The sequence below is a fragment of the Chelmon rostratus genome, chromosome 23 (genome assembly GCF_017976325.1).
Source record: "Chelmon rostratus isolate fCheRos1 chromosome 23, fCheRos1.pri, whole genome shotgun sequence".
NCBI lineage: Eukaryota > Metazoa > Chordata > Actinopteri > Chaetodontiformes > Chaetodontidae > Chelmon > Chelmon rostratus.
In genome coordinates this window covers 17,920,957-17,948,541 of record NC_055680.1, presented here as the reverse complement: position 1 = coordinate 17,948,541, position 27,585 = coordinate 17,920,957, and the positions used below count along the sequence as shown (strand labels likewise).

General features: G+C 43.2%; 1 protein-coding gene across 1 annotated transcript; it reads left to right on the top strand.

The window, feature by feature from the left end:
- The first annotated feature begins 405 nt into the window (after positions 1-405).
- Positions 406-27,221, top strand: LOC121626203 (endophilin-A1-like). Its single transcript, XM_041964539.1, has 9 exons — positions 406-535; positions 22,284-22,352; positions 23,138-23,210; positions 23,296-23,439; positions 24,381-24,514; positions 24,610-24,768; positions 26,127-26,230; positions 26,311-26,441; positions 27,025-27,221. Exons 1-9 carry the CDS (start codon positions 491-493, stop codon positions 27,219-27,221), a joined length of 1,056 nt encoding a protein of 351 aa, XP_041820473.1. The 5' UTR covers positions 406-490.
- The last annotated feature ends 364 nt before the right edge of the window (positions 27,222-27,585 follow it).

The window sequence follows — 27,585 nt, the reverse complement described above, 5'->3', positions numbered from 1 at the left end:
AAAAGTTACTAAAGCTGTAAGACAAATGTAGTGGAGTAAAAAGTGCAAATTTTGCCTCTGAATGTATTTAGCATACACTTAAAGTAAAGAAAAAAAATACCTCGAAACGGTACTTAAATACAGTAAATGAGTAAACTACTGAGCTACTCTCTCCACTCCCACTCTTCCTGCAGACACTGGACGTTTTTAATCACGTGGGTGATCCATCCTATCACGAGACGATCTTCGTCTCTCACTCTCTCTCACACACACACACACACACTCTCTCTCTCTCTCTCAGACTGAAAATAGATCCATCTGGGTTTGGTCTGGCAATCACCCCCTTCCGATTCCACCACAAATTTGACCAAAATAAACGGGGGAGAAATCGACGTCTGGCGGCCGTCAACCGGAGGATTTACCGCCATTTTTCTCGGTCTCGCGCTTCTGTTTTTCATACATTTTCTACAGTCTTATTTTCCCTGTTGTGTTTTTCTCCGCCGCCGAAGTGATGTCTGTCGCGGGCTTGAAGAAGCAGTTCCATAAAGCCACCCAGGTAAGCAGAGCCCGTCCAGCCGGTGTCTGATGTCCGTTAGCTCGCTAACCTTCAGTTTCCTCCACGTTTCAGCCGTAACACTGACACGAAGCTAACGATACATTAACGATAAAAAAAAAGCTCGAAATCATGAAAAAAAATAGCATTAAATTCTCCTTTTTGTCCCCTTTGTGTTCCCGTATTTAAACGAGCACGTTCACATTCAAATTGTTGACAAATATTCATGTTTAGGGTAAAAAAAAAAGGGATTTTAGCTGGAATGAAGATGAAGCCCCCCCCCAGTGAGGATGGACAGGCTGTTTCCTCGCGTGCATTTGTGCAAGCAGGGTATACCCCCCTCTCAAACAGGCGCGCACGCGAAGGGATGTTACGTAACAGAATATTAGTTGAAAATGTGCGCGTGTGTGCGCGTGCGCCTGCAGAGCTGATTGGCTGTTGCTGCACGCAACAGGGAATTCCCTCCATCCTCCTTTACATCGGTCCATCTTTACATCTGTCAGAGCCCCCCTCCATCATCCCTCCTTCTCCTCTACAGCCCTCCGTCTCTCTGTTCCTCCATCCATCATTCTTGTAACCTGTTCTTCATCCCTCCCCCGCTGTAGTCATCCTCCCATCATCCACCTCTCCACCTTCCACTATCATCCTTCTAAACACACTTCCATCCCTTCATTTCCTTTTATGATGCCTCTAATCATCCCTCCATCTTTTGTTTGTCTTATCCATCCATCATGCAATCAGTCTTTTTCTTTCCTCTCCCTCTGTAGTCATCCCTCTGTCATCCATCTGTCCAACACTCCTCCATCCCTCCATCTCCCTCTATGATCTTCTCCTTCTCCTCCATCCTCCCTCATTTTCACTTACGTCCCTCTATCATTGTTGTATGCCAGTCTCCTGGAATTATACCTTCCATCCTTTTTTTATCACTCTGAACATCCCTCCATCCCCTTTTAAAACTCTCTAATGGCCTTTCTGTCCCTCCATCATCGTGTTACAACAGGTCCTGTCCCTCAGAGGTATCCTTTTTTATTTCTCATCCCTCCAACTCCCTTTTCTCTATGATCATCCCTCTTATCATCCTCTATCATTTTCCCATCCCCCATTTTTCTTTTTACCCTGTAGCCATTCATCTGTCCTCTCTCTAAGCATGTTGCACATCCCTCCATTATGTTTCCACCCCTCCATCTTTATATGTGTGAAGTCACCTCTTCATCATCTTTCACAGATCACTCTTCATCCCTCTATTTTCCATTTCTCCTGCACGCATCCCTCCATCCTCTCCTTTCAGCCTCCTTGCATCCTTCCATCGTTCTTCCATTTTCATAGTAAATGCAGGTGTGAAGTTACATCCCACCTGATGACCTCCGCAGTTGTTGTTCTGTTCAGTAACAGTCGCGATGAAGAGGAGTGTTAACAGACTCTTTCCCGACGTGAAGGAGAGACTTGCGAGGAATCCTTTTGACTTTTTAGCCTCTTCGCTGTCGGTTGTTTGCTGATGTCGCGTGTGAATGTGAGATGTCATGTGACAGACAGAAAGACAGTCCAGTCACTCCACCCAAACACCTCCTCCTCCTCTTCCTCCTCCTCCTCCTCCTCTCATAATGTCACTGCTGTGTGCTGTAATACAGTCAGTTTTGCCTACAGAGTCTACAGCGATGCTAGCAGGTCTGACACTGTTTTCTGCAAGTGATCAGATTTCTGTGTCCAGACATCACCGACCTGTCTGCAGGGGTTGCTGCGGTAACAGCGAAACTACGTACGTTAGCGATGCGACTTTCAAGCTTGGAGGCATGAGGCATGGAGATCCATGCAATCTGGATCAAACACCAGATCTGAGCTGGCAGTCTGCACGTGGCCAAAGTTATACTTACTTATATGTGCTAAGTGTGTTAGTGCGCTAATATATGCTAATTAGCACTGAAGACAAAGCGCACCTGAGGCTAATGGGAAGGGTAATAGTTAGTAGTTTTTAACGGATGATGACATGAGACACTGCAGGGTTTTGACATGTTTTGGTCACAAAACCTCCACAGAGACAAAGAAGTCAAGAAGCAGACCAACAGAAACAACTAGAAAATGAAAACCTCACATGAAAGCACAAAAAACAACCATTTACAGAAGCTGCCCTGAGTTTATGGAAAATAAAATGTCACGTCTCTGCGGATGGAGGTCGATAAAGTTGGACGCTAATGATGCGTTCAAATGCAGCTGGAGACATTTTTCACTGTTTCGCAGGCTTTCAAATCTCCAATTTCTTTTCATGTAACATCAGTCACAAAAAGCCGAATTCCTGCTGCGGCTTCAGTCGTCCTCCTTCTCCTTTCTTGTTCAATTAGAAATCAGTAAGAGCCATTAATGTTAAACAACATCAGATCATCTCATCCTTACAGATGTTTCCTTGTAATTTATATGCTGGACTTTGCCACATTGAGATTAAAACGCTCTCTTTACTAAAGACAAACAACATAAAACAGTGTCAGGAAGTCAGAATTAATGGCATCTTAAAACTAAAGCTGCTTTAACTCTAGTTGCAGAGATATGTGAGTGAGTAATCAGACAGCAGCCTGTTCCATCAAACCTCCACGTGGTCCAATCTAAATCTTAAAGTGGCTTCTTTCCCACCAAACTGCATGTTTTATTTTTCTGAATTTTATCATTGCTTTCAGCTCAATCTCACACGCACACAGGCAACGCGCCTGGAAAAGTTAGTTATTTGAATGCAGTGTGCAGTATTCAACACTTTGTATTAAATTAGCATAAAACGTATAAAAATGACCTCATTTGAATTCCAAAGTGATTTAAGTGTTATGGAGGATTGAAATATAATCACATGACTGGACAATGTGGCCGATTTGGGTATTTTCCATTGTGAGCAGAGATCTGTCTCTTTCTTCTTCACCTTTTTACACAGAGATGTGATTAATTCAGTGATTCAGTCTGAGTATTGATCCTCAAAAACACGTATGAGACAGAAAAGAATGCAGTTAGTTCAAAAAGAAAAGCCCGAACTGAAGGCCCACTGACACAACCGTTATTTAATCACAGTCTCATTGACATCAAGAGAGACTGGAGATCATCAGAGAGGAAGGAGAATAGACAGATGTCCCGTTTGTCTCATTTGTCACGTCAAATAAAACGAGTATTTAGATAATGAGTCAAGTTTATTTAAAGGAATTTATTTTATTTTGTTATCAATCGAATTGCATCAGTGGCATGAGGCTTATGTAACCGTCACAAGTTGCCACTCAGTCATTAAGTTTCACTCAGTCATTAAGTTTCACTCAGTCATTAAGTTTTTTGATCAAATATTTGCAGATTTCCACCATCAGTCGGGCTGCGGCTGAAAGGTGTGCTCAGCAGTTAATTATTGTTTTGGTAGTTGGTGAAACATTCAGGATTCAGACGAGCATCAGTAATCCAAAACTTTCTCAAGATTTCCAGCTAACATTTTTTTTTTTACTGCTTTATTCTGAGCTCCATCAGAAGCAGCTTTACAGCTGAAATGCTTCATGAGTTGAGTTAAACACGACAGCAGTTCTCCCTCCCTGACGTCCAGTCCCCCCCCCGCTCTGTGGTTCGGCAGTGTTGTTGTTGAAATGTTATTTATGCCACACTTTCAAAGTGATGCCATTAAACCGTGGAAAACAAACAGGACCGACATCAACACCGAGAGGAGGGACGCTTCCTTCGTCTCTGTCTTTCATCCAGACTGTCAAAAGGAGAAATTCCTGGACATTTGTTGCGTTTGTCTGGTGAAGCGACGCTGATAAAGAGAGGAGATGATGTTTATTGATCCCTGAGGGGGAAACTGGGTCACTGCAGCAGAACAGAACAGAACAGGAAATAAAAAGAAGAAGCAGCAGCAGCAGAGAGCGTCCTGAAGGTCCAGACAGCTGCTCTTACTGCTTTTAAACTTTTAAATGCATTTTCCTGATTATACCTTCACACTCAGTGTTTTATTAGTACTTTGACTTACTAAACCATCTGAGTACTCCTCTTCTCTGTAACCTGCTAAAGCAATTAGACGTTTATTATTTCTCCTGGAACGTAATTCATCCAGGAGAGACATTAGGTCGCTCGGGCCACTGTGCTCCGAATCTGTGCAGCTGTCTAATTATTCCCCTCATTCAGGGATCAACCTCGTGACACCGCAGGCATCAGCGTGTCGGAAAGCCAAGCGCAGAATAACAGAAGTCATCGCAGCTGATTGTGAGTTTTCACGAAACTGAAGCGAGATTTCCCATCGTTGAACATATAAAAGTTCCACATCAGGTGAATGGCATGCTTGTTGTCATGACAACACCACCTGCAAATCGAAGTTCTGTCACTCTACACCCGTCATGCATATACATATGTATAAAATCCAAAACAAATAATGAATATAAAAACAACAAAACAAATTAAGCTAATAAATGAATTTAAACATTTTTATTTATTTTCACTCATTTTATTTTGTTTTTTATGCAAAACTTAAGAGTGTGCAGCCATGCTAGCTGTTCTGCTTTGAGCTAAATGCTAACAGCGGCAATGCTAGCAAAACATTTGCTAATACGCGCCAAACACAAAGTACAGCCGAGGCTGATGGGAATGCCGTTAGTTTTCATGTGAAGGAACGTCAGCCGGTGCTGCAGTGTGGCTCGCTGATGGATGAAGATCCAGAGATCGATCAGAAAGTGAGATTGCTATGAATCCTATATGGAACACATGCCAATCTATTATGCTAAGCTATTGATTAGGTTACAAATCCGGATTCTGTGTTACGTCTTTCTTAATAACGTACTAAAAACAGACTTGTGTCACACAGGAGCAGAAGAAACCAAAATAGAAAAATGGAATCACATGTTTGATGTGAAGAGGTGGCGTCTCTCTGAGGTGTCAGCGGTGTGATGTCGAGCAGGCGGGAAGCCAGGCCCGAAATAGATCTGTGATTCAACAGCAGACGTTAGCGGAAAGAGAGGGGGCGTCAGGCGGCACGAGACGTCAGGAACCGGTAACTCTGGAAACCGGGAGAGAAGGAATCTATAAATATATGTTTTATACCTACAGTGTCTGTGCATCTGAACCGGATCTGTCGTCCCTCTGGTGTTGATTAACCATGCAGCCGTTGTGATCTAGTTCATCAACATGCTTTATTCATGCCAAGCAGAGTGCAGCACACTCCACCACAGACCAAACAGCCCTGTTACCGGGGGCAACAGGGTGGATGTTGCGTAGCAGAGGTGATGGATGATTACAGATGATCATATGCAGTGCTGCCACAACACATCTTCTAGCGTCACAAAGCAATTTCAGGTTAAAAAAATGTAATTCGGTTTGAAAAATAACACTGAAAGGAAGTCACAACCTTTTGACGGGTGAATCATCATGAAATTAAGACTCACGTTGGTGTAATTTCGATAGAACAATGAGCTCATGGTGGAAAAACTCGCTTTCGTCTAATTGCAGTGGTATTTTCAATGCTTGTTTTCTCTCCTCCCGCCTGCCGAGGAACGACTCGTTCAGTCATACTTACTCGCCTTCCACCATCTGTTCGCCCGAAACTCTGAAACAAGGCTTCTATTATTTACATATACCTCCAAATCCTGAACGTTTTGCACTCACATTACAAACACAGAACACGGAAAAGACAATAAGGAGCATACTGGACAGTAGTTATTAAAGTTAGTTATTAAAAACAGATCTACAGTCAGGTTGTGACCCCAGGTTGCACAGATGACACAGAAAATGATCCCACTTCCTGTTTCCAGGAGTTTTTGCCCGTGGTCGTGATTTGATGCTAGTGTTTCGGTGGTCCTGACAACATTAAAACAGACAATAAATGATAATGAATAATAAAACTGATAATAAAATAGATGAGAATGACAATAATAAATGATAATTGAGTTTGTTGTATGCAGCCCTATAATGTACAAAATGAATCTGCCAGGTTTAACATCCAAAACAGAATCCGTGCTTAAGAAAACACACCGCCCAGTCTTCAGTCCTCTATCTCTGCAGTTCCTCTCTGCTCTATGCAGCGTTTTAGTGTATTTCAGATTATTTTGTCAGATCGTTTAATTTATTGTTTGTTGTTTGGACGTAAAGAGAATTTCAACAAATATAACACAAAATGCTCCTAAAATATTGAATCTCACTTTAAAGCAAATTTAACGTAAACAAGGAGACATTCTTACATATTTATTCAGTATTTCAGTTAAAATTATTATTTATTTCAATCTAAATTCAACTTTTGGTAGCTTTATCGAGCGCTCGTGTCGGTGAATCAGTTTTTTAGCTCCGTTTTGTGAATGGTTTTAATTCTGGTGGATGAAAGTCGGTGAGAGTGAGCGCTCTTGCTGTCCACTCAGGTTTAATTGGGTACATGCTCTCAGGTGTGTGCTGATTAGCTGCCAGTAAAGACACAGCCAATCAGATGTGAGGATGCGGGTGCTGAACATGAATTCGCGCAGTGGGGACATTAAAACTTGATACAAACGCAGACTTCCTGTCCACTGAGACTGGAATCTAGGACACCGCTCAGCTTGTGTGTGTTTGTGTGTCTTTATACTCGTGGTGCTCGTGTTTTAACAGATGGGTGATGAAAGCTAGAGCTGAGCAAGTGGTGGCAGCGTGAAGCCAACCGCTAAGTCACCGTGCCCTAGACCAAGATGGCCCCCGCTGCCAGCAGGGGCAGGAAATGGGACACCTCGGTCCACCTGGCTGAATAAAACATGAGAGATAAGAAGAGAGGTGGAGAGAAACAGAGAAATCAAGCTGGGATGCACATAAACATGGCAGGAAGAGAGACTGAAGAGAGAGAGGACGAAAGACAAAGAGACAAAATTTAGACTGAGGAGGTGGAAGAAGAAAGAATGAAAGGGGGAAGAAAAACTGAGACCAGAAATATCATAAATTGTGGCTCATAGTGGCTTTTATTTACCTCAATTACCGCAATTTTTCATGTTCGCAGCTCATTGGTAATTCATGTAACCTATAGATCACATGACCAAAACACATTTTATGAGTTAAAATGCTGAAAACAGACTCACCGCAGGCTCCGTTAAGTAGCCGTCGGTGCGAGCTTGTCTTCTGTCCGAGCTCTTACAGTCCAGGTCACGAGCAATAGTGTTAAATTCAGCGCACTCGGGCGGTTTTTGGCTGCAGCCTTGTTCGCTCTGCTGCTACCATTAGCTTATGTTAGCGAATCTTAGCATACTTTAGATAGATATTACTGTGTAACTGACATCACTGAGTCAGTTTGTGGACTACTTGTTTGAAAATTGCATCGTGTTTTGGCATTGACCGCATCCATGTGGACATGAAGGCTGAGGTTCATCACGTTATCATAATCATCTTTAATATATTCATATTCACGTGGTGTAATTATGAGTATGACTGAGTTCTCATGATACTGGAATTTCTAACTTTGACACATGTTCACACCTGGAAAATGTTCAGTTTTCATTCCCATTTTCAATCCTTCAGGGAAAACTGAGAAACATTTAGATTTTTATTTAAAGATAAGAAAGAAAAGAAAATAACGAGGCCACAGCAGGACAACGAGGTGGGACTCTTCTTGGCTCGTAGCGGAGAGCGGCAGAATGACTGTAGTAAACATTAAATATCACACTTTTTAGGTCCACATTCACTTTTTTTAGACCATGCCTTCAAAAATAATTAAATTATCTTACTGCTAAATTATGTTAACAGGTAACAAGTTGCTTTTGAACATAGTCGAAGTATTGTCCTATCAACTGAACTCATTAGCATTAGCTTAGCATTGAGGATCACTGAAACGGTATGATGGAAGAAGACAGAATAGAGAAAGAAAGGGGAGATGATGTAAGCAGAGGGATAGAGGGATGAGAGGAGGGAATAAAAAACAAACCTGACAAATACAACTTGTGTCTCTCAAATTAAACTCAGTTTATCATCTGCGACAGGAAACGTGCAGAAAAATGTGAAATGAAGAAGAAGGAGAGGACCTGAATCAGTCTGCTCTGCTGCTTCCTGATCAAACACACCTCTCTCCAGTTCAGGAGACGGTGTTGTCGTGGCAACCCACACACGTGCGAAGAGAAAGCAGGCGTGATGCAGAGACACACACACACGCACGCTGTGCTCTGGTTGGCTCACTCAATAATTGATCAACCTTGAGGGCGCTGCACGTGAGAGGCCTCCCTGTGTCCTCTGCCTCTGGTTTCAGGTGTATTTATCAGATTTATTGCCTCTGCTGACCTTTGACCTCTGACCCTCTCGCTGTCCGTTTCTGTCGGCAGCCATCGGGCGCTGAGGGAACTCCCATCCTCCTAAAATCAATGACAGCTGGAAGATTGTGGTTGTGCTCACTGGGGCAGAGCTGAATCTCTCTCATTGGATGGTTTAAACGTCAGGGGGGGAGCCAAACATGTTGGATGTTGGGGAGCCAGAATCAGGACCATGACATTATTAACAGTGGTACCTCAGAATTAGGAATCTGGGAGATGTTGTGGTCAAGACTAAAGTTAATTGCTGGTACATGAATGACGATACAAACGTAAGACGTACCTCATGTTGGCACAACTGGCACAGCAGAAAACTCACATTTATGAAATCATTCGTCAATGAAGCAGTAAATTTAATGATTCCACAAAATAATAATTGGACTGATTTTGAAGATTGATTAATTAATCAATAAATTGATCATGAACAAAGTTGTTTGTAGCCCTTTTAAAATTCAATCTGTTTAAAATTAGGGAAGTGAATTTAAAAGCTTTTATCCCATCCAAGCCACATTTCAAGTACACGTTAGTCATATCAGCCTTTAGCAAATTACGCTAGCTAGCTAGCCAGCTGCAAACATTCCAACATATGCAGAATAATTCTTTGTTTTTCCACATGGGATGTAGGCTGGTGATTAATGAGTTACACCGTAGCTAGTATCGCTAATTAGCATTGAGCTACGGTTGTACGGAATAAAAACAATCGTATCGATAATCAAATCAGCATTAGAGTTAAAACACTTTCACTGCTGAACATTCAGTGGTGTTTGTTCGTTTCTAGACACGTCTTCAGATTTACAGTCGACTGCAGCCACCGCGAGAGTTTTCAGGGAAACACCAGAGTCAAAAACTGAGATGTTGATGGAAATAAGTCTGAAAATGTTATGCAGCAGTATCTGTGTTATTTGTGGTAGCTTTTAGTTAGTTTCAGGTCAGCTTTGATCTACATCTGGCAGCTACCTCTGCATGCTAATGATTTTCCTCCCAGTGCTCCGACCCCCTGCTCATCCTTCAAAATAAAAGCACTGTTTGGCAGCTAAAATGACACGTTGACGCATCGATGCTGACAGCGATGGCCTGGTCGTCTCTAAAGATAACGGAGAGGTCGAAGCGTGTGTGTGCGTGTGTGTGTGTGTGTGTGTGTGTGTGTGTCCATCCTGGGAGCTAACTGGTTGCAGTGGTTGTAGACTATTCATCTTCTGGAACAAGAAAATCGATTGGCAGCAGAAGACGTAAAATCACACGGATTCATTTTTCAGTCTTTCTTTTTGTCTTCGTCTTTTCTTCCTCTGTCCCTCCTCTTCATATTTGTGTTTGCATTGTTATGAAGACACAGCGGACGAAGACACATGCTGAGCTGCATACTAACGCACCACCATTAGTCTCTCTTTGTTTTGCTTTCCTCTCTCCCGTTTTCACATCCCCTCCCTCACTTTCCCACCTTCTCCCCCTGCGCTACGCTCTCCAACTCCAAAAAGCTAGTTCACAGTAATTGTCTGTATTACAGCTGCCTTCTGTAACAGTATGTGTCTCTTTGCTGGGCATTTTTATTACCTCATCAATCCTGAGTGGCTCTCTAAAGAGCCACAATGGTGGCGGCCCTGCAGGGCTTCAGCACAACACACTCTCACATCCTGAATGGCGTCGTCTTATGACGTGCATGAGTCAGAAAAAATCTCAGCCAAGTCTTTTATATTGGATTAAATATTTAAAGTTTCTTGTTTTACACGGTGAAACATTGTGAATGATGTTTTTATTTTAGTTTGACTAATATCAAACAGACATTTAAAGGTACATTATGTAAGAGAATGTAGGTGAGGTGGATTTACAGGTATGATACAGTCGCAGTATATCAAATATGAACATGCATGTTTGGAACAGCTACACTTCTCATCCAAGAAATAACTACACAGAACTGCCCGTAAAACATATGAGATTTAATGTGTTGATTGTGAACTTTTTGTAACAGAATCAGAATCAGAACATGTTATTGATCCCTGAGGGGAAACTGGGTCAGTGGCATCCAACAGTAATAACAATAGAAAAGGAAATAAGGCTGTCTCAGATGATGTATAAATATGTAAAAATATGTACACTATACAACAGCGTGAATCAACCATAAATAGTAAACAATATGTTTCCCCTTGTTTACAGTCTTTATGCTAAGCTAAGCTAACTGGCTGCTGCCTGTAGCTTCATATTAGCGGACAGATGCGAGAGTGGTATCAATCCTCTCCTGTAACTCTGCAAACAAAGCAAGAAAAAGTATTCCTTTAGATGAAAGTGGATTTAGTGTTTTTGACCAGGTTTACTGTGCAGAAAAGGAGAGTTTTATGACGATGCAGAGATATTAAATGACAGAACATAAAGCTTGAATGAATAAAATTTTCTCTTTCTGCTTTGGGTTTTTTTAAATACAGAGAAAATGAAATGGGGTTTGGTTGGTGGCTAGTGAAAAATGCTGATGGAGGATGGACTCGTGCTCACTTCCACTTGTAGAAAACAAACATTATGAACTGTCTCTTGCATTGTTTTATGATAAAGAGAAATAAAAGAGGAAAAACTGAGCAGATTTTTGCTTGAAGAAGTGATTTGTGGGTTTCCCTCACTCTGTGGAAGTTCCTCACACGGCTCCAGTTTAGCTCAGAAAACCACAGGATTGTGTTGCTCATTAGAGAGCAGCTGATCAGTTATCTTCATCAGCTTGACAGGAATATTCCTTAAACCCCATCACACACCACACACACACACACACACACACACACACACACAGTGATTTGGCAGCCTGTGAGTCGTGACTCCAGCAGCTGATGAATGGAGCAGGCTGAAGGAGCTGGAGTACACTTTATGTCCCCTTTATGTTATGAATACGAATGAATGGAGATATGGATCCAGCGTGTTTGAGGTCTGGCACGCTTTGATGTCTCACTCTGTCTCTGTCTGATTAGATTTTGATTCAGTCGTGTCGATCTTTGCCTTCTCCTCGTCTGAATTTCTCCGTTCTCTGTCTCATTTTGCTTTATCACTCTCTAACTCTTCGTCTTCTTTCTCACACTTCCTCCCACCACTGAGTCCCTGCTTGTAACGTGACATCCTTTTTTTTTTGTGTGTGTGTGTGTGTGTGTGTGTGTGTGTGTGTGTGTGTGTGTGTGTGACTGTGTGTTACAGTAGTAGCGAGTGACCCCTGTTATGTAACTCATCGTCATACCATCTCACTCACACACAGCATGACTAGAAGCTACTGAAGCCTGTTAACAGGATCACAATGCATTCACTCCAGGTTTTAACACCTGTGCTGAGTTTGTGTAAATTTGGCCTCATTCCTCTTCGTTAGAGCATTTTACTCACCAGTGATGCTGCAGAGACCTGGAAACGCTGCAGCATCACGAGCAGCTGATGATGATGATCATGATGATGATGCTCTTAACAAACCCTGACATTAAAGGGCATTTTATTTTGACAGAGCGTATAGCCGTACATGGGCTCTTTGAAGCTATTTTGGCAAAGGCAATGCTTCAAGCTAAATGCTAATGCTCATGCCGACATGCTCACAGCTGTTAATAAAAGCACAAGAGAAATTAATAATAAGACCAATAAAATAGATAAAAAAAACAATACATGACAAAATAGTAGAGAGGAAACAGAATGAGCGCAGCACATGATTAAATACAGAAATATATGAATACAATAAGATACAGGAAATAAGAAACAAACAAGGGCCAGAAGTCAACAAGTCAAAGAATCTGAAAATCTGTATTCAAGATTCAAGATTTCTTTATTGTCATTGAGCATGACATGTCAATGAAATTTGCATTGCAACCCCCATATTAGAAACAAGATAATAAAAAAGATAATAAAATCAAATTAATATAGTAGAATAAAATAAACCAACATGCAGTAAAAATATTCTTAAATGCAGTTAAAAATATACCAGAAATGAAAATATACTAAACAATAAACAATAAAATATGCCAATGAAATGTACCAATATACTAAAATGGATATAATTTAGTTAAGTGCGTGTGTACTTAAATGTTAAGTACACAGGAGGTGGAGGTGGAGGTGTAAAGTGCAGTGTGCAGTGGTTCACAGTCCTCACAGTCTCTCACTGCAGTGAGGGGCTGCTGGGGGTGATAGCTCAGGCAGCTCTGGGGAAGAAGCTGTCCCTCAGTCTGTTGGTGGTGGTGCGGATGTTCCTGATGGAGGCAGTACAAACAGTCTCTAAGACTCTAAAACAGGCTCTAAAACAGATGTTCTCTCACTGACTGTGCTAACATGCTAATGTGTAGCAGGTGTAGTCCACACAGTTGCAGTCCACTCGGCGTCATCCTCTGGGAACCATGACTGTTCTGCTTTTTTTCTCAAAGATATTTCAGTTACATGTCACACCGCCGTGAGGTTTGTCTTGTCATTTCCTGTTTTATGTACTTTTGGCTTTGCAGGCACTTAAAACTTCCAAATGCCTGAAAAAAGTGAGATGACTGATGGTTGTTTGATGTTTTTTTAAGCAGCATCCACATGGCGACAGGTGGAAACAGGGTTTATGGACGATGTGCTACATGAGCTACGAGCTCATCCTTCATGTAACGTTTGTTTACGGGGATTATAGCAGTGTGTGAGTAAGTGACGGGGGGGGGGCTCATCAGCAGAGCGCTCCACGCAGCATCTTCAGCCTCCACAGCGACACAGATGGAGCTCCACGGATATGAATCGACGAAAGACACGAAACCGAATAAAAGAGGTTTTTCTTCTCCGCTGTCTGCTAGTATCGACTCACAGAACAACCAGCAGCTACAAATCTCTGGATCTCCTGCCGCTTTGCCTATCGACTAGCTATTGATCAGGAATTGATCGTGCACTTGCGCGACTCCCAGAGGAGCATCTCGACGGCTGAAGGCGAATGAAAAGGCCACTCATTTCCGTGATCAGTGGCTTTCGGATACAGATGTCATTTATTTTAATCTCTCTGAACGTCGGAACAGTTTGGCAAACATTAGTTTTGCAGCTTCCAGTCAGTGTTTGTGGGGGGAGGGTCTCAGTGATGGCTGCAGAGTGGAGTCAGGATTGACAGTGATTGTTTTCTTTAGTTGGAGTGTCTGTTCGCTCCTGACGGGGGTCCAGGCTTTGGTGCAGGGCAGCACTTCAATGAGTGCACTTCTGGAGTCAAGAGAAAGTCCGTCTTTGGTAGAAGTGAGTGCATCAGCTGCCTCTGTAACACAGCGGATCCAGGCATGTGTTCTCCGGGTTGTCTTTGTTCACGATGCAGATTCTGTTGAAGCACTCGTCTTGAGATGATCCAGGTGGTTTGATGGTGTTTCTGAATGGAAAAGGTGAAAAATAAATGTAGAAGAAAAAAGGTTTTAGTTCAAAGGAGAGATGTTTGTTTGAATCAGCAGCAGCTGCCATCTTGGATCTTGGACATTTCACAGGAGTTGAATTCATAGTTGCATCCATTTCCCTGATGTATAAATATATATATACAGTGTTTATACAGTATAATACTGCAGGGGAAGAGTTCACATCTCGTATTTGAGATTGATAAAAATCAGATTGTGCTGTTAGGAATCATGAAGATGAAGGTGAAAGTGTGAGATGTGTCTCTGAATCTTCTTCTCCTGCTGTTGTTGTAATTAATAACTGTATTGTCTTCTTCTGTTCTTCTTAGCAGTTAGCGGTTAGCATTTAGCATTAGCATTGGCATAAGCTAAATGGTTGCATCAGAACTGTATTGTCTTCTTCTGTTCTTCTTAGCGGTTAGCATTAGCATTAGCATTTGCTAAATGGTAGCATCGGTACTGGCCACTACCTGGAGCGTCTCTGGGTCAGGTGAACGTGGCAGTGCTGTTTGGATTGTGTAGGAACAGTGTGAACTGGCACTAGGGGGGGTGACTCTGGGACGCCGGAGTTCACCGCCTAGCCTCCTGGAGGTGTAGTGGGACTAAGTAGGTGAAACACTGTTGAAGGGAGGTTTCCACCTGATGACCCCCAGAGACGTGTTAGGAATCACTGCTCTTTGGCAGGTATAGAGGCAGATTAGAGCTCCAAGGTTCTTCACTGAGAATGAATCCTCTTTTTGAGCACAAGTATCTTGTGTTTAGAATAAATAATTCATGAGTGCTCCTCATGTTGAGGTGTTGGCGTTGACTCTGAGCAGCTGCAGTGCAGGAATCTTCCTGCAGGAACCCAACCGTCGCCTCCCGACAGTTTAAATGCGTCCGCAGCGCTCTGAGAGCTGCAGGAATTTGAATGCAACACGTGAAGCCGTTTGCAGCCAGGCGGCTTCGCGCTCAGCCTCCACGCCTGTTGTTCTCTTCTCATTTTTCCACGTCCACTTTTCTTGGCTTTCCCTCACCTCTCGACTCTCTTCTTATGCTCCTCTCCCCGTTGGCCCAGCCTTTCCTCCATCTGTCATCTCGTTTTTAATTTTCTCTCATCATGCGTCCTCCGACCACAATTCCGTTCGTTATGTTACCTCTGCTGTCACACTTCAGTTTCCCACCCCTCACTTCTACCTTTGTCTCATCGTCTCTGTCATGTTCTTCCTCTTCTGATCTCTGTCTTCTCCTCGTCCTCCATCTTTGCTGTCCCGTCTGGCTCGGACTCACTCTCACATCCATCACGTCGGCCTGTTTGTCCCAGTCATCCGCTGAAAGGCGGCCTTAGATTCTGATCACAACTCAAAGAGGTTTTAGGATCAGATTTTGAGAGATGAATGGCAGAAACAACCTCAGGTATGTAATCTCAGCCTCCCCGAGCGTCCTCATGTCCTTGAATCTTAAACAGACATCTAATTAGAATCGATCTGGGCCCCAGATCAAAAACAAACTCCCTCTCGCCAAGCATTGCTCTTTTAAACAGGATGGCTGATGCTTCTGGTGTTTTTCTGGCATCTTTTTACTCGTAGTCTCATGCTTTCTCTTTTTCTGTCTGTGCTTTGGGTTTATAGGAGGAGGATGAGTCAGTGCAGCTTTCAAAGCTTTTAAAAGTAGCTCAGACAGGAGACTCCCACCAGAGGACGAGCAGCCCCCCAGAAAACAAAGCGAATGCATCCCTTCAATCCGACAAACGCTGCAACTCACAGCCAACTTGGTAATCAATTCATCTAATCAATTACTTTGATGAATTGATTACGAGTTGGATAAAAAGAAAGAAGCTCACAAGCTGGTGGAGACCAAACTGGAGCTAAAAGGAAAGTTTTTACCAGACTTAAAGGATAACTTTCGTTTTTTACAACCTGGACCTTATTTGTAGCATTAAATACGACCATTTACTCACCCAGACAACTTTGGTGGCATTTGGAGTCGTTTTGAAGAAATTAGCCCCAGAGGAGCGGCGCGTATATCCGTATAATGCGAGTACTCGGGGCATCCATGCGCAGCCTCTATACACACATAATCTGCGGCGAAACTCGTTCATATTCCAATATTTAGTTATGATATGCTGGTGCTATTCCCCTCTGAGCCCGTGGTGGCATGCTATCAACATCCGGCGTCTCTTGACAACTACCTCTGACGTGGATGATGTCATTACCGAACGCCGGGCGCTGTGAGCAGCCAGCCACAACACGGCTGACACTGCGGCGGTCGGCTACGAATACGCAATAACGAACCATAGCTGTGCCAAACTACAGCTAAACTAGCCGACCGCCGGCTCAGAGGGGAATAGCAGCAGCATATCCTACAATGCTACAAATAAGGTCCAGGTTGTAAAAAACGAAAGTTATCCTTTAAATTAATCAAATCGATGATACTGTTCCACGTCTGCAGGATGAACAGGGGATATTTGCTGTAAATACTTATAAAAGTTGCGCAAAAGTAGCTGAAAACATCCGCCCAGCAAGCGAGCGAAATTAGCCGAGCTCACACAGCAACACGGCAGACGTTGTGAAACTGTGCCATAATGAGCAATAATGGAAAATAAGCCCGGGGTTCAGATGTAAATTAACATTTAACAAAAAGGAAAAAGGATCAGCAGTTCAGACGATTCGGCCGTTTATTTTCACTGAGGCTCAAAATGCTGAATAACTGAAAATGTTGAAATAAAGGTGTCTGTTACACCAGAACTGAGTTTGAATCATAATGTGGTCAAAATCAAGACAACAACAGCCACAAGTCATATCACCACCATGCAGATGATGTTTGTAGATACAGATTATGTGTTAATACAGGTGGAAATATGAGAAATAACCTTTCCTGTTCCTGCTGTTTTCTCTCACTCTGACCTCTTTTTCCACCTGTCTGTCTCTCTTTCCTGTCTGTCTCTTGGTCTCTGTAGGCACTTATATCTCTTCAAACTGAGTTTCTCCGTCTTTCATGCTGGTTTACTGCTGGACTAAAACTCTCTCTCTGCGTCTTCGTCCCATATTTTCTCTCTGACGAGTAGCTCGTGAGTGGACGAGCTGTGATTCCTCAGATAAATAAAGCTGGATGTTTGGGTTCCTGCTTCTCTGTCTGTGAAAGCACCGACCAATCATCTGCGTCTGATGATGTAACCATCCTCATTGCTGTTACAGTAACTGGACCGTGTGTAGAAACCCGGCTCAGAGCACAGATCAGGTGGTTATTAGAGATTCCGACTGATGTTATCATTTTCAGTGAAGCTGTCACATGATCACCTGCAGCATCACCTGTAGATTCTCCCTGCTTGTGTCTTGATTCACATCAGACAGTGATGAAACTGAAAGCAACATCTTCACCTGCCTCCCTGACTCTGATCATGCTGCTCTCAGCCAGTCAGACCAGTCAAACACAGAATTCAGCGTTGATGATCTGTGGGTCAGTTTTTACCTCCTCCTGTCCAGTTGTTTCATTAGAGGCTGAAGGATTAAGACTAAAGTGTGTCACTGCAGTGCAAACTATGAACCACCGGCTTAAAACTTAAAATGCAGGAAATTTAATCACTTAATGGTGATTTCTGGGTAATTAAGAACCATTTTTCTGCCAATAAAACTGTTTTCAAAAGTCATCAGAGGTTTCTAAATATTGATGGAATGATAGAATTGGGTTGAGCATGTTTTTTTTTACATTTTGGATAAGCTGGCCATCAATCCAGCCTTTTATCCATCTACAGTCCAAGATGGCGTCTGAGTGGTTTGGCAGCCGTTCAGACTGATAGATGAACCGGCTCCGGCTGCCAAGCTCTCCTCCCCGGTTCTTATTTCTCCCCCTGATTGGCTAATTCTCCTCCACACAAGATTAGTGTCAGCTGCAGTGGAGGGATATCCGCTGTCAGGGCGCCGCGACCTCTGACCTTTGATCTCGTCGCTGTCGGACGCTTGTAATTTTTTGTGATGAATCTTATTTTTCTATAAAACTCCACTTGGCGTGACTCAGCACGAAAAAGCCTGAATATAAAATGATATTAAAGAGGAAGAAGCAGACGGAGAAAGAGGGACGGCGTGAGATGGGGAGATGAAGGCAAAGAAAGACGGATTGAGGACGCGCGAGCAGGAGACGAGGAGACGGAGGAGGACGGAGAAAATATAGCTGACAAAGTGGGAGGCGCAAAAACAAAAGAGAGAAACTGATAACAGGCAACTGTGGAGGAGGAGAGAGATGTAGAACAGATGGGGGCTGTTAATGCATCAGTGGTCTAAAAGGTGGTTAGTTCTACTTTCTGTGAGTGTGTGTGTGTGTGTGTGTGTGTGTGTGTGTGTGTGTGTGTGTGTGTGTGTGTGTGTTTCGTGGGTTGGTGGGTGTGAACAACTTACACTGCCAGCCCCCATGGGTCCATTTTGAGTTCTTTCTGTGATTAATCTCACCCAGACGAAGCTCTTAACTTTCCTGTGGCTTTGCAGGCACAGTAGTGCCTGTGCACAGTGCCCTCCGCAGGCCGTGCTCAGTACTGTCCTCTACTGATATGTTTATGTATATATGGTCTCGTCACGGGGCGCCGGAGAGTAGAAAGGGGGTGGCGGAGGAAGAGGCGTGAGGTGAAGGGTGAATTGTGCAGCTTGAGTCAAAAATCGTACATGTTGTCTTTCTCAGAGTCACAACTGAACACACAGACACGAGACGCAGTTTGTTAGATTCTGATCTCCATCCCATGTAATAATAATAAAAATAAACTTTATTTCAATCGCACCTTTCATACTGGAGTTGCAGCTGAAAGTGCTTTACGAGAAAGAAATCACATGTAGCAAATGAGTTTTACATAAAACAGACAGAATGGACATAAAAACGTAAAAAAATGAATGTAAAATAGGATGGAGAATAAAACCCACCTGATAATGATGCAATAAAGTCAATAAAAATAAAGACAATGCATAAAACCACAAAATAAAATAGCAAAATATAGTTAAAATAGATTACGTAGAATGCAGAAAATCAAGTCAAATAGAACATTTTAAAAGAAGTGCAGCAGGGTGAGGGAAACCGACACGTGTCTGCAGAAAGAAAGCAGCTCTTCATGACTTCAGAACAAATATATGGTTAAAAAAAAACAACAACAGTGGACATGGTTAGCATTATATTGCATCTGCTTAACATCTGCATGTTAGCATTTATAACTGTGAGCATGTAGCATGTAGCTCAAACAGCCTCACAGAACTGCTAGCACGGCTGCAGACTAAGATCTTGACAGAAGCCACGTTTTAATTGTAAGTGTTCACTATTAAATCACTTCAAAGCACAGCATCAGAAAATCAGAATGCTAACTAGTTAGCAGTTAGCCGAAATCACTGTTGTGCAGCCTCAGAGCTGCTGGCATGGCTGGAGACTCTCAGTCTTCTTGTTTTATCTCTCGTCTGTTTGTGACTGTATGAACTAAAGAGCATTTAAAACAGGCTTGGTACAGTGATGCAAGTTTACTTCTGCAGCATCTTTGTGAATCAGTCGTCATCTGAAGCGTAACAAACGTCAGAACTGCTCCTGCTCGTTCAAATCCGGTCGCACAAAACTAAATTAATGTCAAATACAGTAGAAGTTACTGAAGTCTCTGCTGAGAGACGGAGTTATGTAACTGTGTCAGTACACCTCTCTGCAACCAGACTCAGTGTTCCTCACAGACTACTTTCTTTGTGTGTGTGTGTGTGCGTGCGTGCGTGTGTTGGTTGTTGGAAACATGAGCGGACCCAGTCAGATTCCCGTCCCCATGGCAACTGCATCTTCCTCCTCATCTGTCTGTCCTTCTCACTTTCTTCCTGCTATGGTTTTGTATTGTTTTTGCATTTAATAATACACCTCTGTTTTTACACACACACACACACACACACACACACACACACTCATCCATCTGCTCTGATCAAAGCATGTCCTCTGTCACACACACAGGTGCTCAGGTGTGTAGGCAGTTACATTAACACGTACATGTTTACCTTTATGTTTGCATGGTTTGTTAGTTTGATGAAGAAGATGTGTGACATCTGCATCACACACCAGAAGCACACACACACACACACACACACACACACGCACTCAGTGTTAGTTGCTTAGTCAACAAACTGCATTAGTGTTGTACATAATGAGCCTCCATGTGTGCAGTGGTGAAGTAAAAGTAAGTAAAAGTCCTGCACTCAGCATCCAACTTATGTACAAGTAATGTAGTATTATCATCAAAGTACTTAAAATATCAAAAGTATCTGAGATTATCAGATTACTGAAGCATCAACGTTAGTGAGTTTGTCCTCTGTTCTGTTGGTCCTTTATGTAGCCTGGCTGAATGCATTTATGTATGAGTATATACTGCATGAGTGTGTGTGTGTGTGCGTGTGTGTGTAGCCCAGCGATGCGTGGGTGGATGATGTGAGTCACGATTGTGGAAAATCCCACTCTCCTCCTCCTCCCCACTCTCCTCCTCCTCCTCCTCCTCTTCAGCCCGAGGCGATTAGAAGGCGAGAGGTGTCACTCTGCGGCACTTCCTGTTATCACGAAGTCTTGAAGGTTGAGACGTCTGAACGCCGTCACATGTTGTGATATTTAGATTCATTTCTCTGCTGCACCGTGACTCGTTGTGGTCTCACTAATCATTACCAGTGTCGGGAAGGTTGCCTTTGGAATGTAATAGGATACAGATTACTAGTTACCCTGTTAAAAATGTCATGCCTGTTGTAACTAATTACTTCATCAAAACGAGACCAAAAGAGTCAAAGCAGCACAGTGAGTGTTAAATTCTACATTTGAGCTTTTTACAGGAGAGAATTTATTCAGATGTAACGTTTTGATCAGTAACTGTGATTTCATTACATATTGTTTCTCAGTAACTGTAACAGATTACAGTTACATTTAGTTTAAGTTCATTTAATGTGCTGATACATGTAACTAGTTACTCACTGATGGTCTACAGAAGATCTAGACTCCTCTTTGACTCTGCAGACTGTTTTCATGCTGAAAAGCTTTCTCACATGGCTGAATTGATTAGCCGATTGGTTAACGTCAGGTGATTCACCTCTTTTTAATCGTTGATTCATTCTTTCAGATAAATGCTGACCTCTCTCTGGTTCCAGCTCCTCAGACGTGACGGTTCGCTGCTTTTCTTCAGTTTCATCTGACAGTTAACTGGAAATCTTTTGGTTTCAGAGATTTGATGGGAGTCATGTGATTTAAAGGAAAATGAGACATCAAGAAATGTATTGTTTGCTTTATAAAATGTTAGAAAATTATTAATTAATCAAATAATTTGCTGATTATTTTCTGGATTAATCATTGCCATTTTTTGTCCTCTGACATTTTTATAATGAAAACAAAAACTCAGAAAATTTACTTTTTACTCCGACAGCTTTAGTTACTAGTTATAGTTTTTCATGCCCTTACAGACCAGTGAAAACCACGTATCTCCACATTTTTAATTATGTGTAATTAGTATTTTAATTATTTAATTATTCTTCTCCTCCTTTAGCTAAATAAACTGTTTAAAAAGCCTCTTGGATCAGATGAAAATGCATCGTCACAAAGCTGAAGACAGGCTGTTTTTCGGAGATACGAGGTTCTCACAGGACAAACATATGATGATCTTATAGAACATGATGCATTGCTGTAGATTAAACCAGCCAACAGGATATGAAATCCTAAGCAGCAATGAAAAAACTGACCCAAATCAAAGTCATGTTCCACTGAGACGTCCGATGAGTGTGAACATGAACACTGAACGTGGACCCGGATCGAGTCTCTGTGGACCCGGATCGAGTCTCTGTGGACTCACAGATCACAATAAAAACCTCGATGAAGACATTTGTATTGTTGGATGATGCCCTCAGAGCCCGAGAAGCAAGTGTAACTGACTCGAACAGTAAAGCTGAGAAATGAAAGCTCGTCGTTTTCAGGTGTGATTATTCATTTTGTCGGCTGTGAAGCTCAGAACTCCCTTCAGTGTCTCGCTCTGTTTCTCGTGTCTCTTGTTTGCTTTTCTTCTCTCGCCCTTCAACATCTCGCTGCTTTGCTCCGCTCTCGCTTTCATCCGTCGTCACAGTTTTCTCTCCGTTACGGCGGTGAAAGCAGCCCAAGTTTAACACTTTACAGTATTTCAGGACAGAAAACACTAACTCTCTCTGTGTTTCTTTGTGTTTGCCGTCACAGAAAGTCAGTGAGAAGGTTGGAGGTGCAGAAGGAACCAAGCTGGATGATGAGTTCAAAGAAATGGAAAAGGTAAATATCCGTGATATCCACAAACATAAATACTCCCGACCCGATGTTTCTGTTTTCGAAGATGTTTTTCATTTCATTCATTCTTTACTTTGAACAATTGAGTTCAACAGTTTTATTATTTCACATGACAGATTATAGATTTTTTGTTTGTTTGTTTTCTCTGAAGTCCCCCCTCTGGTTTGGAGTGGGTGGGGCTCAGTTGGGAAGTGGTGATGTCACACACTGTGCACCAATCAGGATTTAACATCATTTGAATGAGAATCTGATGAGTCAGTGGTTTGTTTGATCACTATAGATATTTGAAATCAAGATTTAGTAATGAATATTTGTTTTATTTATCACAGTAAAAGCCCATGAAGAGAACCGATTGAGGCTTTTACTGTGAAGCAGAAAGTGTTGAGGTTTCTGAGGTGATAGCAGAGCTAAGGCTAGCTGAATGTTCTGACAGAGTTACGTAGATGTTCAGATTGAAAGTACTCTCATGTTTGTCTGTTACATATAAGGCTACAGCCGGGAGCTGGTTAGCCTAGCCTAGCATGAAGACTGTAATAGTGAAGAAATAGTCCAGCACATCAAACCCAATAAAACAAAACAAACAAGCAAGATAAAGAAATAAGATGTAAGATAAGATAAGATAAGATTTCCTCTGTTTCCAGTTTTTATGCTAAACTAAGATAACCAGCAGGCTGTAGCTTCCTATTTTCCTACCAAACATTATATCTGGATTGAATCGTCATTCAGTAGGTTTGCGTTGCTGTTCTCTCATGATGCGTTTTTCTCTGCAGAAAGTGGACATCACCAGCAGAGCAGTGTTGGACATCATGACCAAAACTACAGAATACCTACAGCCTAATCCAGGTATGAAACACACAGTTTAACCGCCACGGTGTGCAGCCGTAAACAATGTCAGTCGCTGGTAATCTAACCTTTTGCCGCCCCGCAGCATCCAGAGCCAGGCTCAGTATGATCAACACCATGTCAAAGATCCGCGGGCAGGAAAAGGGACCCGGTTACCCGCAGGCTGAGACCGTCTTGGGCGACGCCATGTTGAAGTTTGGGCGGGAGTTAGGCGAGGAGTCCAGCTTCGGTAAGTGGGAATGCACACATGCTAATGTTAGCTTCGAGGAGTTGTAGCTAGCCTTGGCTGCTGTGTCCATGGGGGGATCAGAGCTGGTTCAAAATATTTAATCACTGTGGTTTTAAAAAACATGATCTCTGAATTCATCCAAACTTGATCCAACGACAGATTGTGAAAACACGCCTTCTGTTTGTGGTGCACCAAGCAGGATTGTCAGCTTACTGATTGGATGAAAACCAAATGTACCTTGAAAGTCACAAAGTAACTTTAGGTCAAAGTGATCAATAAATGTATTTAATTTTAAAACGATTCTCTCTCTCTTCTTTTTAACTGTCTTGCTAACAGCTGCAGAAATTACAAAGGTAATCTCAGTTAGCTTGTTAGCCTGCTAGCCCTCAATATTTAAGATAGCCATGTAGCCTTCAGCTAAGACAGCTAGCCTGCCTCCACATGACCTCCACAGTCATGAAGACAAAGGTTAAATATCATTGCCACAATGCTTTTACTTGTATTCAGGCTCAGTTTTGATTGTTTGTCCAAAAGGTTTGATGGTTTATAGATGATTTGGTGAAAACAGAATAGATTATTTTTACTCACACACGTCTGCAACAGTGTTCAGGCACAAAGTAAACAAACACAGAACTCATCAGAACTCGTGAATCCTGTAATTATATATTGAGGTGAGTGTGTTTTTGGACCCTGTTTTACACACAGTAATGGCACTCTGAACTAAAGCTGTGTTTCACACATTTGTTCTGTGCTCTCCGTGAGACCAGAAAGCAGCAGTGAACAACAAAACCACTAGAAAAGGACAGAGGATGTCGAGGTTCAGTACAGTTTGAGTCCACCTGACCCTGATCTGTTAGTGCTTCCTGTTTCAGAAAACCTCTCTCACTGTCTCGTCTCTATTCTTTCTCTCTGCCTGTTTTCCCTTCGCCCCTTCATTCCAGGTTTGGCGCTGATCGATGCCAGCGAGGCGATGAAGGAGCTCGGCGAGGTGAAGGACGCTCTGGACATGGAGGTCAAACAGAACTTCATCGACCCGCTGCAGAACCTCCACGACAAAGACCTCAAAGAGATACAGGTGATTAAGACACCTGCTTCTGCTTCGACCGATAGCAAATAGTTGCAGGTTGCAGAAACAGTGTAGGAGCTCACGCCTTTTTCCCTCCACCGCAGCACCACCTGAAGAAGATGGAGGGCCGCCGTCTGGACTTCGATTACAAGAAGAAGCGTCAGGGGAAAGTCCAGGAGGATGAAATCAAACAGGCGCTGGAGAAGTTCGACGAGAGCAAAGAGATCGCAGAGCAGAGCATGTTCAACCTGCTGGAGAGCGACGTAAGCACAGTCCGGTTTCACGTCTTCATCGTCTGCCAACTGTCATCCACATTAATCGAATAATAGTTTCTGTAGGACATCAGAAAACGACTCTCTGAGCCTGGTTCATCAAACGTCTTGTTTGTCCGACCAACAGTCAAAAAACACCAATATTACATTTGATTTTATGTAAGACGGAGTCATCAACTGTTTGAGGTTTTAGTTTGAAAAATGACTTAAAGGTTAACTTTCGTTTTTTACAACCTGGACCTTATTTGTTGCATTAAATACAACCATTTACTCACCCAGACAACTTTGGTGGCATTTGGAGTCGTTTTGAAGAAATTAGCCCCAGAGGAGCGGCGCGTATATCCGTATAATGCGAGTACTCGGGGCATCCATGCGCAGCCTCTAAATAACGCATAATCTGCAGAAACTCGTTCATATTCCAATATTTTGTTCTGATATGCTGGTGCTATTCCCCTCTGAGCCCGTGGTGGCATGTTATCAACATCCAGCGTCTCTAGGCAACTACCTCTGACGTGGATGATGTCATTACCGAACGCCGGGCGCTGTGAGCAGCCAGCCACAACACGGCTGACTCTGTGGCAGTCGGCTACGAATACGCAATAACGAACATAGCTGTGCCAAACTACAGCTAAACTAGCCGACCGCCGGCTCAGAGGGGAATAGCACCAGCATCATAACATCATATCATAACAAAATATTGGAATATGAACGAGTTTCAGCAGATTATGCGTTTATAGAGGCTGCATTATCTGCATCTTCAAAACGACTCCAAATGCCACCAAAGTTGTCTGGGTGAGTAAATGGTCGTATTTAATGCTAGAAATAAGGTCCAGGTTGTAAAAAAACGAAAGTTATCCTTTAAACGATTACTCGATTATCAAAATTGTTGACAGTTGATTTTCTCAAATCAATCAATCGATGCAGCTCTGGTCTGCTTTAAAATAATGACCCTGATAATTATTCGAATGAGTTGAATTAATCTAGTTTGCAGGTGTTGACAGTATCTCGGCCCCCCAACGAAGGACGAAAGTGGAAATTTACAAAAAAGAATCATTATGGCCCGAGTGAAACTGCAGAAACAGAATTTCAAAACAACATTTACGTCACGACAGAAATATAACGTCAAGGTGCTGAGATACGAAGACACGAACACGATCAAATATTCACCATGTGTGCTGCTGATGTTGACATGGCTCTTCTGTTGCCGTAGTTACACATGCAGTTTTTGACAGGATCCCAGTGTGTTCAGAACTGCAATGACAAAAGAAAAGGCAAGCCAGGCTCAGGCCCAGCATGGCAGTGGAAAAAACGTGTGTGTGTGTGTGTGTGTGTGTGTGTGTGTGTTGCAGATAGAGCAGGTGAGCCAGCTGGCAGCGTTGGTTCAAGCTCAGTTGGAGTACCACAGCCGCTCTGCCGAAATCCTCCAACAGCTCTCCAGCAAGATGGAGGACAGGTATTGATCTATCTGCCCACCTGAGATAAAAATAAACCAGCTGACGGACTGATGTGAAACCTTTTTTTAACTTTGTCCAGGATAAAAGAAGTGTCCAGTAAACCGAGGAAGGAGTACGCTCCGAAACCCAGGATGACCCTGGAGCTGCTGCCGCCCAGCGAGAGCCACAACGGAGGGATACACTCAGCCAAATCACCCGGAAGATCACCAGGTGGAGACATGTCCTCTGGGCTGTTGAGCAAATGCCAAACAGCCTTCTGTCTGGATCAGACTACAGTGATGTCCTGACCCAGCGGACGCGGACCGCCAGCGGCAAAAATGAGCGTCAGACACAGCAGTTGCTTGTTCTATCTCGTGTTGTAGTGGAGGTCAAACATGGCAGCGTCTGGGACACCTCATGAGGTCCCCACAAAAAGACGAACCTGTCCCAGTTTTGTTTGACAGCTTCTATGACACATTGACCAATAGGAGCGCTCGTCCTCGCTCAACTGTGAACACGATGAAACAAAAGAGGAATGATCTTAGCGGTGCAACCTTTCCAATCAACTATGTACGAGTCGTGAAAGACGGCAAGCTCTGGTTGGTCAGGGTCCAGCGTGTAGTCTGCCAGGTCTCGTGATCACCTGACACATCTCTTGTAGTCTGATCCAGCACTGAGGAGTCTTTGTTTAATGTCAGCGCTTATTGATCATCATGCACTTACTGTGTTTTCAGACAAAACCTACGAAAAGGTCGCAGAACTTTACAGTTTGGACTAAACCTTCCTCATGCTTTCTGCTCCTGTCCCCTCACAGCTCCGATGGACCAGCCCTGTTGCCGAGCACTCTACGACTTTGAACCAGAGAACGAAGGCGAGCTGGGCTTCAAAGAGGGCGACATCATCACCCTGACCAACCAGATCGACGACAACTGGTACGAGGGCATGATCAACGGCCAGTCGGGCTTCTTCCCCATCAACTACGTGGATATCCTGGTGCCGCTCCCTCATTAGGTCCCGCCATTGACCTGACCCTTCCCCCCCACCAGTCCAGACACCCTGAAAACAGCCTGTATTTGCGTAAAACAACATACCGCGCCCTCCTTCTTCTTCTTCTTCTGTGCTTCTGTGCGATTCTGCTTTCACAAACCAGACCGAAACGACTACAACGGCGACGGAGAGGCGGTGGACGAGGTGAGGCGGCGGGACGGCGATTGGACGAGAAGGGGATCCTAGCGTGAGAGGTGCAGAAGAGAGGGAGGAGAGAGGGGCTGAAAGGGACGAGAAGACGAAGCGATGATGGTCTTTTACAGCACAGTGCTCACTCAGCAGCGCTCCGCTCAGCCGGGCAGCGCCGGATACCAATGAGGCTTTGGAG